General features: G+C 38.7%; 1 protein-coding gene across 1 annotated transcript in view; it reads left to right on the top strand.

Moving 5' to 3' along the window:
• The window catches only part of HEATR1 (HEAT repeat containing 1), a 53,721-nt gene that overhangs the window by 30,169 nt on the left and 9,980 nt on the right, over window positions 1-13,572 (top strand). Inside the window, exons 24-33 of the mRNA XM_024239972.3 lie at window positions 68-199; window positions 1,554-1,657; window positions 1,829-1,972; window positions 2,676-2,794; window positions 2,890-3,011; window positions 5,167-5,295; window positions 7,404-7,634; window positions 8,235-8,361; window positions 9,622-9,785; window positions 13,009-13,055. Of these exons, the coding sequence (XP_024095740.2) occupies window positions 68-199; window positions 1,554-1,657; window positions 1,829-1,972; window positions 2,676-2,794; window positions 2,890-3,011; window positions 5,167-5,295; window positions 7,404-7,634; window positions 8,235-8,361; window positions 9,622-9,785; window positions 13,009-13,055 (1,319 nt within the window). The remainder of the gene's footprint in view (window positions 1-67; window positions 200-1,553; window positions 1,658-1,828; window positions 1,973-2,675; window positions 2,795-2,889; window positions 3,012-5,166; window positions 5,296-7,403; window positions 7,635-8,234; window positions 8,362-9,621; window positions 9,786-13,008; window positions 13,056-13,572) is intronic.

The following is a 13,572-nucleotide window of genomic DNA, read 5'->3' on the forward strand; positions in this document are numbered from 1 at the left end:
ATAAAAATTATTTGTGGAGTTTAAACTTGTTCATTGAACTCAGTTGCCTTTTTTCTGCCCCCTCTAGATTACAAAACCATTTTTTACAGCCATATCAGATGAAAAAGTTCAGCAGAAGCTTTTAAGCATGTTGTTTGATTTATTGGTGAACTGTAAAAACTCACATTGTGCTCAGACTGTCAGCAGTGTTTTTAAAGGGGTAAGCTGCAAACTTCTTGTAATTTTTTTTATCAATGTTTATAGTCTCTTCCAAGGGACACCATGTTTAAGAGTCCTGCATTTTATAGTGCTTATAAGAGGTCAGATGTTACCATTAACAAAAATGATGGAAAAGTAAATCATAGAGAGGCATAAAATAAAAAATTTTAAATCTTTACCATTATTTTATCTTATGAAGTATTTGTTGATAATTTTAACCAGATAGGATGTGTAGGAATATGTGTGTGTGTGATCTTACTCATATTAGACGGAATCTACCTATTCCTTTATGCAAGGAATAGGAATGAGTCAGTGGCTCAGTATTGAACTGGGTAACATTATTCTACTTAATTTAAATAGTTGTTTAATGACATATAATGGAATTGAAATTCTGCTTGTTGGTTTTTTATGTATATTGAAACCTAGTTATTCTGTTTTTTGAATATAGAATAAAGTTCTAGTATCTAGATTCAGCAGTTCTCGGAATTTTAACATATTTACTTAATCTTTTTTCCTTCTTTTTCTTTGCTGAAATATTTTAAAGTAAATCTCAAAATGTCATGTGCTTTCATCCCTCTGTACTTCAGTGTGCATCTTTTGAAAAGTGGATACGACTACAATGCCATTAGAAGTAAAATAATAATAATAATAATTCCTTGGTATTATCTGATACCTAGTTCATAATCATATTTCCATGGTTATTGCAAAAGTATTTTTTATAGTTGTTTTCTTTGAATCAGAATCCAAAGATGTAGTCGTGATGTTAGAACCTTATAAAAAGAGATATCTGGATCCCACCCCATATCTAAAGAATCTCTGGGGCAGCGAATCTGTTTTTGTGCATGTGTGTATATGTCTTATTCCTTCCCAGCTGATTAGAATATACATATCTGATCCGGCACTTGGAAACAATTGGTATGGATGATTCTGTATTGCGTTACTGGTTTTCCACTCTAAGGGATGAACATGAAATTGAGTGACTGGACTGGAGAAGTGATACCGTATCCTAATCAAGACAAGTGCAGGGCTGTAACTTGAGACTCCCAAGATAAATTATATAGAAAGCAAGTGCATGGTAGTAGGAGAGCTTAGTTAAAATGAAAATCTGAAGTTGAATTTATGTTGGCTAGTGCTTTTGGTATATACTCTGCCCTACTTTGCTTTCTTCTCATTCTGGTTTTTCAACAACTCTGTAACAAGGTAGTAGCATCCAGTGCTGGGGGGGGTTCAGATGCATATCCAGTAAGTCATTCTTCCCTCTTAATTGAATAAATCCTTCCTAGGGGTTAACATTTATTGCTCTAATTTTATCCCAATGGATTATATCATCAACTCTTTTTCCTTCAATATTTCAGATTTCCGTTAATGCTGAACAAGTCCGAATAGAACTGGAGCCACCAGATAAAGCTAAACCCTTGGGCACAGTTCAGCAAAAGAGAAGGCAAAAAATGCAGCAGAAGTAAGAGCTACAAATGCATTGAGCACATGCTGTTGTTCCCCTGACTCTGAATGTTATGAAACCATTGGAACTTTTTGATACCCATCAATTTGCTATAATCAGGCACAATGGTTTTTACTTAGCACATGATAGAGTTTGCTTTTCCAACTTTTTGTCTTCTCCATTTTCCAGAAAATCACAAGATCTAGAATCTGTTCAGGAAGTTGGAGGTTCCTACTGGCAAAGAGTAACTCTCATCCTGGAATTACTGCAGCACAAAAAGAAGCTCAAAAGTCCTCAGATATTGGTGCCAACTCTTTTTAACTTGCTATCAAGGTAATGACACTTGGCTTTGATCTGTGAGAGAATAGGACTCTAATTCTTGCCCATCTTATCTAACATTCTCTTTTCAACATACTCTTCTCTTGTTTAGTTAGTCTGTAAAATAAGACAAGTACTACAAGTGAAATTAAAAGATTGGTTTTAGGTATCCATTGCCAGTGTCCCAAACTGACCTTAGTGTCCTGTGTCACGTAGTAAATGACCACTCACTCTACAGCCTACTTTCCTCTGAACTTTTCAGTAGCATGCCTGGGACATCATTACTTGTATTTCAAGATACAGTGTTGAATTTATATAGATATAGATATGTGTATATATAGTGTTTGCTATCTAAATATATTTTCATATATATAAATGTATATATTCTATATATGTAGATTTGTGTGTGTGTAAATTGAGTGTGAATTGTAGTGTGTGCTTTCTTGTGAAAGGCAAAGTAATTCTGAAGGTTGTCCTGTAAGATTCCAAATAGGTTAATGGAAAGTGCAATAGAGAGGAAGTGGAATTTGACATAGCGCCTGTCTATATGAGAGAAATTAGAGTTAGAAATCTTATGTCTTATTTCTCGACTTCATGTTTAATGATAGTATTTTAGTTATTCCTTATTGAATATGAGTTCTGGACAACGGCCATTAGTGTAACAATGAATTGTACAAGTTTTACATTTCCCATCATTTCTCTTTTGGGTGTCCTGAAGGTGTTTAGAACCCTTGCCACAAGAGCAGGGAAATATGGAATACACCAAACAATTAATTCTTAGTTGTCTGCTCAACATCTGCCAAAAACTCTCTCCAGATGGTGGCAAAATACCCAAAGGTAGGTACTTTTTGGAAGGAAAGATTAGAAAAATTATCTACTTTGAGTGTGAGTGTACCTGCCACTTAGGGTTTTTGTCTTTCTCACCACTGTAGATATTTTAGATGAGGAGAAGTTCAATGTGGAGTTGATAGTTCAGTGCATCCGCCTTTCGGAGATGCCGCAGACCCATCACCATGCCCTTTTACTTTTGGGCACTGTTGCTGGAATATTTCCGGTAAGCGTTAATGATATAAGATTTTAGCAGATATTTCAGATATTTTTCTTCCACAGAAATGCATTGGCACCTATTGATTTTAAATTTAATCAATTAGGCTTTGGAATCTTCCAGCACTGGTGAGACTCTCAGCCCTGCCTCTTCATAGCTGGGACTGTATGAGCCAATTGATCTTGCTAAGCTTTGGTTTCCCTTTTTATCAAGTGGGAATAATAACCTTCTTCACTGGATTGTTGGGGGAATTCAGTTGGATAATTTGTGGTTAGTACTTAGCGTAATACCTGGCACACTATCTATCTAATAAAACAGTGGATATTGGTGTTAATTGGGAAAAGTTAATATCTCATTTATCCTCAAGTAATCCTCAAAATAACCTTTAACCAGTGACTTAAGAAAATTAATTTGATCATAAACTATATCATTTAAAGAAATCATGTCCCTTTTATGAAAAACATCATTTAAACATTTGTAAAGAGATTGAAGCTATTTTCATATTGAGGATTTGGGTCAGAGCTCCTTAACCTGGGGTTCTCATATATATATGGGATTTTTTTTTTCTTGTAAGAGAGTCTGTGCTTCTCAAAGGGGTTGATAATCCAGAAACAGTTAAGAATCATTAATATTTTTTCTGTTTTGATAGAAATATAGTTCAGATGCCATAAAATTCACCCATTTAAAGTATACAATTAAGTGATTTTAGTATATTCACGAAATTTGTGTGATCACCACCACGATCTACTTGAAGAGTATTTTCATCACCCCAGAAAAGAAACTCTACACCCATTAACAGTCACTCTTCCTCTCCCTCCTCCCTGTCACTGCCACTGTCACCACCAGCACCACCAGCACCACCATGACCACCAGCCTGCTCCTGGCCACTAGTAATCCATTTTCCGTCTCTATCAATCTGCCTATGCTGAACATGTCATATAAACTGAGTCATACAATATGTGGCCCTCTGTGTTTCTTTTGCTTAGCATAATGTTTTGTTGTTGTTGTTGTTGTTGTTTGAGACGGAGTCTTGCTCTGTTGCCCAGGCTGGAGTGCAGTGGCGCGATCTCAGCTCACTGCAAGCTCCGCCTCTCAGGTTCATGCCATTCTCCTGCCCCAGCCTCCCGAGTAGCTGGGACTACAGGCACCTACCACCACGCCCGGCTAATTTTTTTGTATTTTTAGTAGAGACGGGGTTTCACCGTGTTAGCCAGGATGGTCTCGATCTCCTGACCTCGTGATCCACCCGCCTTGGCCTCCCAAAGTGCTGGAATTACAGGCGTGAGCCACCGCACCCGGCTGCTTAGCATAATGTTTTTGAGGTTCATTCATGTTGAAGCTTGAATCCGTATTCCTTTTATGACTGAATAATATTGTCGTATGCGTATGCCACATTGTGTTTATCTGTTCATCGGTTGATGGACATTTGGGTTGTTTCTACTTTGGGGCTATTATAAATTATGTTGCTATGAATATTCTAGACAGGGTTTTGTGTGGACATGTTTTCTTATCTCCTGGGTATATATACCTAGGAGTGGAATTGTTGGGTCACACGGAATTTTATGTTTAACTTTGGAGTAACTTGCAAGACTATTTTCCATAGTGGCCACACCATTTTGCTTCCACCAGTAGCCTGTAAAGATCTCAATTTCTTCACATCCTTGCCAGTACTTGTTACTGTCTTTTTTATCACCATTCTAGTGGGTGTGAAGTAGTATTTGTGCTTATATTCTTTTCGTATGAATTTTTTCTTTGAAGAAATGTCTTTTCAAATCCTTCGCCTGTTTTTTAATCAGGTTATTTCTCTTTTTGTCGGTGAGTTGTAATGAATCATTGAAATGGAAAATGTTAGCCTGAGCAGGAATATCACTTGTGGCCAGGAGTTCAAGACCAGCCTGAGTAACATAGCGAGACCCCATCCTTACAAAAAAGAAAAGGAAAAAAAATTAGCTGGGCAGGGTAGCATGCACCTGTAGTCCTAGCCACTCAGGAGGCTGAGGTGGAAGGATTGCTTGAGCTTAGGAGTCCAAGGTTTCAGTGAACTGTGATCACACAACTGCACTGCATCCCAGCCTGAATGACAGGGTAAGACTCTATCTCTTAAAAAATAAATTAGTAGAAATTAATAGAAATAGAAAATGTTGATAGTTGTGTTTTCTTTCAGGATAAAGTTTTACACAATATCATGTCTATTTTTACATTTATGGGAGCCAATGTCATGCGCCTAGATGATACTTACAGTTTTCAAGTTATTAACAAGACAGTGAAAATGGTTATTCCCGCACTTATTCAGGTAAGCTCTCTTTATACCATCGTGGGGTTTCTTTTTTTAATTGAAAAATTTTGCATATAAATGACATTAAAAGCCCTTTTTTTTAGTTTTTTTGGTTTTTTTTTATATCCTCAACAATTGTATAAAAAGCCTTTCTGAAATGCTCAAGTACATTGCCCTTAAGTTTTAGAACATTGAAGCTAAGAAGCAGTCTTGGCAATGTCTTTCCCAATAATATAAACAAACGTGTTATAGCTGGTTCTGCTGTGCTGTGAGTGTGTAACTGTAAGTGTCTTAACATCATTCGGGTGGAGTAAATTTACATCCACCATCTATTTCAGGACATTGCATCAGTTTGATGATACCTTCTTACATGTTGATGAGGCTAGGAACTTTTAGAGCTACAGTGACAAACTTGTTAGCATGCAGTCTAGCAAATGTTTACCAAGCATTCTCTAAGAGCTAAACTTGGAGACAGGTGAGATGTTCCCAGTGAGGAATGAACAATTCAAAAGTTAAAAGTAGCCTCAAGAATAAAAGAGCTTGGTCATCTACTTGAGTTTTCTATGTACCCTTCACTTGTTAATTAATGTCTTTTCTCATGCTATTGACCATCTCAGGGATGACCATATTCAGCACCTTCTTTTAACCTTAGTATTAGATTGGTGTTCTCAGTGTCCACCAAGTTGGCAAGTATAGGATATATACCTAAAAAGAAAAATAATAATATGCATTCATATGATCAGTGCTGGTCGAATAAGTAAATGCTAAAGAGTTCAGAATAGGGGAAAGTCTATATGGGCCAGGATGACCAGAAAGTTCTATGAGAAATAGAATTTGTACCGGTATGAAAGAAGGATAGGATTTGTTCAGTGATGGCAGAGCCAATAGTATGAGAAAAGGCATGATCTAGGAATGTGCACAGCATGTTTGAAGAATGTAATGGTGATTGATTGATGGAGAGCAGAGAGTTGAGACAGGTAGATTGTTGGTTTATTCATTCATTCAAGTGTTTTCTGTCATTCTTTCTGTCATTTATTCAACAACTATATTTGGATCACCAATACCTGGAGTAAAATGGTTCAAACTTTATTCTGAAAACAGCAGGAAGTTGTTGGCCTTTTCTGTGCTCTGCTTATCTTCATTCTTCTTGAGGCACAACCCAAATCCTGCGTGATTTGTGCAGCCTTCCCAGGCAGTCTAAGCAGACTTGCTGTCAGTGTCACGTATTTGGCATCTGCCATTACTGCCTGCTGTTATCTTTTCACATATGTATTCTGTTTCTTTTGTTTGTTTGAGACAGAGTGTTGCTCTTGTTGCCCAGGCTAGAGTGCAATGGCTTGATCTCGGGTCACTGCAACCTCCGCCTCCTGGTTTCAAGTGATTCTCCTGCCTCAGCCTCCTGAGTAGCTGGGACTACAGGCATGCACCACCACGCCCGGCTAATTTTGTATTTTTAGTAGAGATGGGTTTAACCATGTTGGCCTGGCTGGTCTTGAACTCCTGACCTTAGGTGATCTGCCCACCTTGGCCTCCCAAAGTGTTGGGATTACAGGTGTGAGCCACTGCACCCAGCCATGTATCCTGTTTCATACAGAAAATAAATCTCCTTTGGGACAGGGCTCACATCCTACGCTTTGTATTCCCCTCGGGGCTAAATAGCGCTTGGGACGTGACAGGTACTTACTGAACATTTATTATTAGGCCTTTGATTATTAAAACCCTTGTGGCTGAGTGTGGTGGCGTGCACCTGTAACACCAGCACTTTGGGAAGCTGAGGTGGGATTATTTGAGGCCAGGAGTTTGAGAACAGCCTGGTCAACATAGCAAAACCCCGTCTCTACAAAAATTTTTAAAAAGTAGTGGTGGGGTCCTGGGATGTCCCAGCTTCTTCAGAGGCTGGGGCAGGAGGATCTCTTTGAGCTCAGGAGATCCAGGCTGCGGTGAGATATGATCACACCACTGCACTTCAGCCTGGGCCCCAGAGAAAGACCCTGTCTCTAAAAAAATAAATAAAATTCTTCCGGCAATTTCTGGGGGCCCATCTAAAAGCCTTATCTTGTTCACCTAAACTTGTTTTGTGGACAATTACTTGCACCTACTCATTGTCTCTGCTTGCTGTTTTGTAGTCTGATAGTGGAGATTCTATAGAAGTTTCAAGAAATGTTGAAGAGATCGTGGTAAAAGTCATTGGTGTATTTGTGGATGCACTGCCACACGTCCCGGAGCACAGGCGCCTGCCCATCCTTGTTCAACTTGTTGATACACTGGGTGCAGAGAAATTCCTCTGGATTCTCCTCATCTTGCTTTTTGAACAGTATGTCACAAAAACAGTGCTGGCGGCTGCCTATGGCGAAAAGGTCAGAACCTAGGGTGGGAAGATAAGGAAAATGGTGATTTCTCACAATTTTATGATATTGTCCAGTTTAAACATGGGGCTGATGATGCCTAATGTGTGTTGTTTAGAACCTTTTTGCTCAGAACCTTTTTCAAAAAGGTTTTTGGCATTTTAAAAAATTGCATTCAGAGCCCATAGCACTCTGAATATCCTCAGTTGCAGCAAAACATCTTCTGAGGGCGAATTAACTTTTCTGAGAAACAGATCTGGTGCCACACAAGTGGTCCTGTTTTAAGCCCAGCAGAGTATGGCTGAAGAGTAATGAAACAGTGTCTCTTCAAAGTGGTTTTGAAGGCAGTTTGTGGGGAAATAGAGGAGCGTCCGTGTCCCTGAAGTCAGTAAGACACAAACACAGGTGATTGTTTGGATAAAGCCCTGTTTTGATAAGTCAAGGACCGTTTTTAAATGACTTCTTAGACATGGAATCTGGGAGTAGATCTCGACCTACTCTAAATAAAGTAGTGTACTCTGTTCTGCTAGAAATCCTAACGCACATTATCTTGAAATTATGCCTTCACAATTCGTAAGTACAGATCTGTTACCTTTTTCTTTTTCTACACAGGATGCTATTTTAGAAGCAGACACTGAATTTTGGTTTTCAGTCTGTTGTGAGTTTAGTGTTCAGCATCAGATACAAAGCTTGATGAATATCCTCCAGTACTTACTAAAGCTGCCAGAGGAAAAAGAAGGTAAGCGTAGATTGAGTGTCACTTACTGTTCAATCTGAAAGCTAAAGAGAAACAGAAGAGAATGCAGGTTATCCTTAGTACATCTTCAGAAGGATTTTTAAAGTAAGCTAATCATTTTAATTTGATTGTGTAGTTTCTTGAATCCTTATGGAAAATAGTCGGGATTCCATTTGCCATTCCTCACACATTGTCTTTTATACCTCTGTGCCCTGCACTGACGTCTTGGCTGTGGAATGTTGCTGGTATCCAGGATGAGTTAGGTTCAAATGACAGTAAATGATCAGGACCTCATTAGCTGTCTCTCGGCTTCTCATTAAAATATCTGAAGACATTTACATGAAAAGAAAAAAAGTAGGTACCACAGGAGTGGCAGCAAAATATTAAAATTGTACCATACAGCAGAGCCTTGAAGAAAATCCCACTAACCGCAGGACCACTGAGGCTGGCTTGGGAAAGGGTTGATGAAGCCAGGTGTGATGGTGTCAGCCTGTGGTCCCAGCTACCCAGGAGAATGAGACAGGAGGATCACTTTAGCTTGGTTCAAGACCAGCCTGAGCAACATAGTAAGACCCCGTCTCTAAAAAAAACTTTTTTTCATTAAGAAAGGGTTGACGTGTTGATAGTTCTTATTAGTTCTCTACAGTTTGAAGCAGAACAACAAGGCACATTAGAAAGAAGGTACTCTAAGAGCTCCGCAGAGACTGTTTTCTGTGTGGCCAGCCATTGGCCCTGTCATCCCTGTTTGGCGAGGCAGTAACTTGTCCCATCCTGCAGTCAGCTCAGGTTTGACAGGGACAGACGAGGGAGGTCCCTGGAGAGTATGTGGTGTATGTGGTATATGTGGTGATGTGGGTAAGGAAGTGGCTTAGCAGTAAGTCATTCTGTAGGATAGTGGTTTTTAACACTGCACTGCCAACCCATTTACATTAGATACATTGAATAAAGAAATCTACATCTGCAGTTGGAAGTTCAAAGACTCCTTCCGTGATATGGTCTTCTTCCATATGATTGTCCAGTTTCCCTGTTTTGTTTTTTGTCTTAAACACTCGCTTCTCAGGGCCATTGGGTACTTTCTTGGCAAATACACTCACGTTTTTCACTAATTTAGAAGAGGAGAAACTGGATGTAATAGATGAACAGATTTCTCTGTGAAAATGTTATCCCATTAACCATCCTTTACTTGAAAGGTTATATCTGTTAATTCTGTATGAAGGATTCGGGTGAAAATGAGTAAGGTCACTTGTTTCGTTGCTTTTTCAGAAACCATTCCCAAAGCAGTGTCATTTAATAAGAGTGAATCACAAGAAGAAATGCTACAGGTTTTTAATGTAGAGACTCACACTAGCAAGCAACTGCGGCATTTTAAATTTTTGTCAGTGTCCTTCATGTCTCAGTTCCTGTCTTCCAATAATTTTCTGAAAAAGGTAATGTGTTCTTTAAATGTGTTTATAAAAAGGTATTCTGCTGTCTCCAAGGAACTGTTTTCAACCAGTAGAAGTAGCTTGGTAAATGGCTCATGAAAATGTGAGGCATGCCTTTAAAGATAATAGAAAAAGAAAATACGTTTCACCATGAAAAGCTGTTCGTCATGATCTACTGAGATTGAACATAATGTAAACTGTGTGACTCAGTGGTTTCATTCTTAAGTGTTGTGCACCCACCAGAAGTTTATGAACCTGTACACCAAAAAAATCTACAAGAATCTTTATAATATTCATAACATTCTTCACGGTAGCACAAAACTGGTAACAACTCAAGTGTCTACCAACAGAGTAGATAAATTGCCTGTATTTTATTTTATTTTTTGAGACAGGTCTCACTCTGTGTCCCAGGCTGAAGTGCAGTAGAGCGATCATGGCTCACTGCAACCTGGAACTCCTGGGCTCAAGCAATCCTCTTGCCTCAGCCTCCCAAGCAGCTGGGACTACAGGCGTGTGCCACCTACGTCTGGCTAATTTTAAAACTTTTTTTGTAGAGACGGGGTCTCGCTATATTACCCAGGCTGATGTCAAATTCCTGGCCTCAAGCGATCCTCCCAACTCGAGTTCCCATAGTGCTGGGATTACAGGCATGGGCCACCATGCCCAGCCTTTCTTTACCTGGATATAGTGAGTTCTGCATGTATGATTTGTGTACCTCTCTGTTTGTGTATTAAACTTATTTAAACAATGAGAGAAAAGGAAGGAAAGAAAGGAATATGACCAGGAATGCAAAAATGGTTTGACATTAGAGTACTGTAAAGTTCATTGAGTCCTATAATGCGTTAACAGATGAAGAAGGGAAACCATATGATCATTTTACATTTTATAGTGAAATAATTCACCAGATTCAATACTCATTCACAACTTAAGAGAAAAAAATCCTCGCTCATGCCTGTAATCCCAGCACTTTGGGAGGCCGAGGCGGGTGGATCACGAGGTCAGGAGATTGAGACCATCCTGGCTAACATGGTCTCTACTAAAAAATACAAAAATTAGCCAGGAGTGGTGGCAGGCGCCTGTAGTCCCAGCTACTCGGGAGGCTGAGGAAGGAGAATGGCATGAACCCGGGATGTGGAGCTTGCAGTCAGCCAAGATCGAGCCACTGCACTCCAGCCAACCTGGGCGACAGAGTGAGACTCTGTCTCAAAAAATAAAAAAAGAAAAAAAAGGAAAAAATCCTCTCAGCAGTGCAGGATAGATGGGAATTACTTTGGCCTAATAAAGGTGACAATCTGAAGCTTGTGGTTTATATCATACCTAAAGATGAAATATTAATGGTGTGCCTGCTACAGTCAGGGACAAGAATCTTCTCTGTCATTGTTTCTATTCAGGAAAATAAATGAAGTGTAAGAATCAGGAAAGAAGAGAATCAGCAGTTAGAACTAATAATGAGTTCAGTAAGCTTGCTTAAGAGAGATCAGCGTAGACACTATCTGGAGATCAGTGTAGGTTGTGATCTGTATCAAGCAGGCTGGCTGAACTAATTAGTCTCGCACACTGTTATATAATATTATTATTCCTCAAATTAGAAAACAGAGTAAAAAAAAAGATTTCCTGTATAATAAAAACATAAACTTATAAGGTACCAAGAATAAGCCTGACAAAAATATGTGCACAAATATTATGGAAGAAATGTGCAAGATATGAAGGGACCCAGAAGAAAACTTGGAAGAAATGGAAAGAGAGAGACTGTGTTTACACATAAGAAGCCTCACTATTTAAAGGTGGCAGATCTGCCCAGATTAGTCTAGAAACTCAGTGTGCTTTTTCAATTATATAATTTTAAGAAATGATATTGATACATTGATACCAAACTGTAAGGGGCAAGGACAGTGCTATGGTGCAGGAGTAATCAGATGGATCAATGTGACTGAACAGTAGGCCCAGAAACACATGCGGGCGTAGGTAACAGGTGCAGCAGGTGATTTTACAAAGCAGTTGGGGGAGAGAATGGTCCAAGTGCTGGCCTTGGCATGATTTGTTTTCCATTTGGGGAAAAGTCTGATGTCACACCTTGTAGAAAAGACATTAGTCAGAGTAAAACTTCATTGTAAAAAACAACAGTTCAAATGTTTAGAAGAAAATCAAGGAGAACATGATTGTGACTGGAGGATAGGAAAGAATTTCTTTAAAATTTTGATTCAATAGAAAGCCACAGCCTGAGAGAGATTATTGCTCTGCATAAATCAAAAAGCCTCAGTTTCCATTAGAACAACTGGCAAAGAATATGAATTCACTGAAGAGGAATTACAGATGGCCAGTTAATGTACAATGTCATTTAGCCTCCAATAAGCAAGAAATGTGATTAAATGTGATACCCATCAAATTGGCAAAACTGTTGAAGTTGTTAGTACTAGGGATTGGGTATGTAGTGGCAGACAGTGTGATTGTTCCAACCACCTTAGAAAGCAATTGGCAGGATTCCATGAGGTTGAAAGTTCCAGTAATTCCTGTGATCTGGTCATTCCCTTCCTTAGGCATATATGCTGTAAAAACTTGCCAAGATGCTCAAAGGGACATAAAAATGTTCTTCTCTAGCATTATTAGTAAAAGGGGAAAAAATGGACATAAACTAAACATCTAACAACAGAGGCAAATGGATAGATAAGTTGTATTTATAGAGGAATATCATATGCAGTTAAAATGAAGGAACTAGAACATAAGTCACCATGCATAGATCTCAAAAATATGTTTCCAGAAAAACATGTTGTTCCATGATACGTACTGTTTGAAACATTTGGAAGCAGATTTGGGATGATGGTTGTGTTTGTGGGGCTTGGGGTAGAGGGAGAATAGGACCAAGGAGCAGTACTTGGGGGATTCCAGCTGAATCTGTAATGTTTAACTTCTCAACAAAGGATATGTGAGCTCACCAGATCAGCATGTCATAGAATTCGGTAGTGGTAATTGAGTGTTGATTGCTGTATTTTTCTGAACCATTGTAGTACTTTTTAGATACTACCAGTAGAATGTAATTAAAATAAATTAAGAGAAATAGAGTTACTACAGTATAATGAGGATGATATGAACCTGATTAAATTGTAATGTCAGAAAACAGTTGCTGTGGAAGGTTTGAGTGAATGGTCCGAGTTTCATTGAACTGACTTGAAATGACTTTTATTATTGACTTCCATACTGTTCTAATGACATCTTCTTTAAAAATTAGGTAGTTGAGAGTGGTGGTCCTGAGATTTTAAAAGGCTTTGAAGAGAGGTATGTTTCCTTTTCTTTTTTTACTTTTTATTTGGAAATGACTTCAAACTTATAGAAAACCTGGAAAAATAGTACAGAAAATTCATATACTCTTTACAACCAGGTTCACCATTTGATAATGCTTTCTGCCACATTTGCCTTAGCATTCTCCCTATGTAGGGTTTTTTCTCTGAGCCATTTGAAAGTAAATCATAAGAATAAGAGATGTTCTTATAAAACCACAGTACATTGATCAAATTCTGAAAATTTAACATTGATCCAATCCAGTGATGTAATCTACAGTTCATACTCCAGTCTCCCTAATTATCCCAACACTGTCCTTTACACCGCATGTGTTTCTGCATCATGATTCATGTCAAGTTTGTGTATCGTATTGAGTTGCCATATCTGTTTAGTGTCTTAATCTGGCTCTGATTTCTATGGGCTCATGAATTCTTTATTCCGTGGATTCTAATCCATATGCTGCCATTATGTATTTGGGTAAGGAATTTTCCTTTCTCTCCACGTCCTCGGGGGT

The sequence above is a fragment of the Pongo abelii genome, chromosome 1 (genome assembly GCF_028885655.2).
Source record: "Pongo abelii isolate AG06213 chromosome 1, NHGRI_mPonAbe1-v2.0_pri, whole genome shotgun sequence".
In the NCBI taxonomy this organism is placed as follows: Eukaryota; Metazoa; Chordata; class Mammalia; order Primates; family Hominidae; genus Pongo; species Pongo abelii.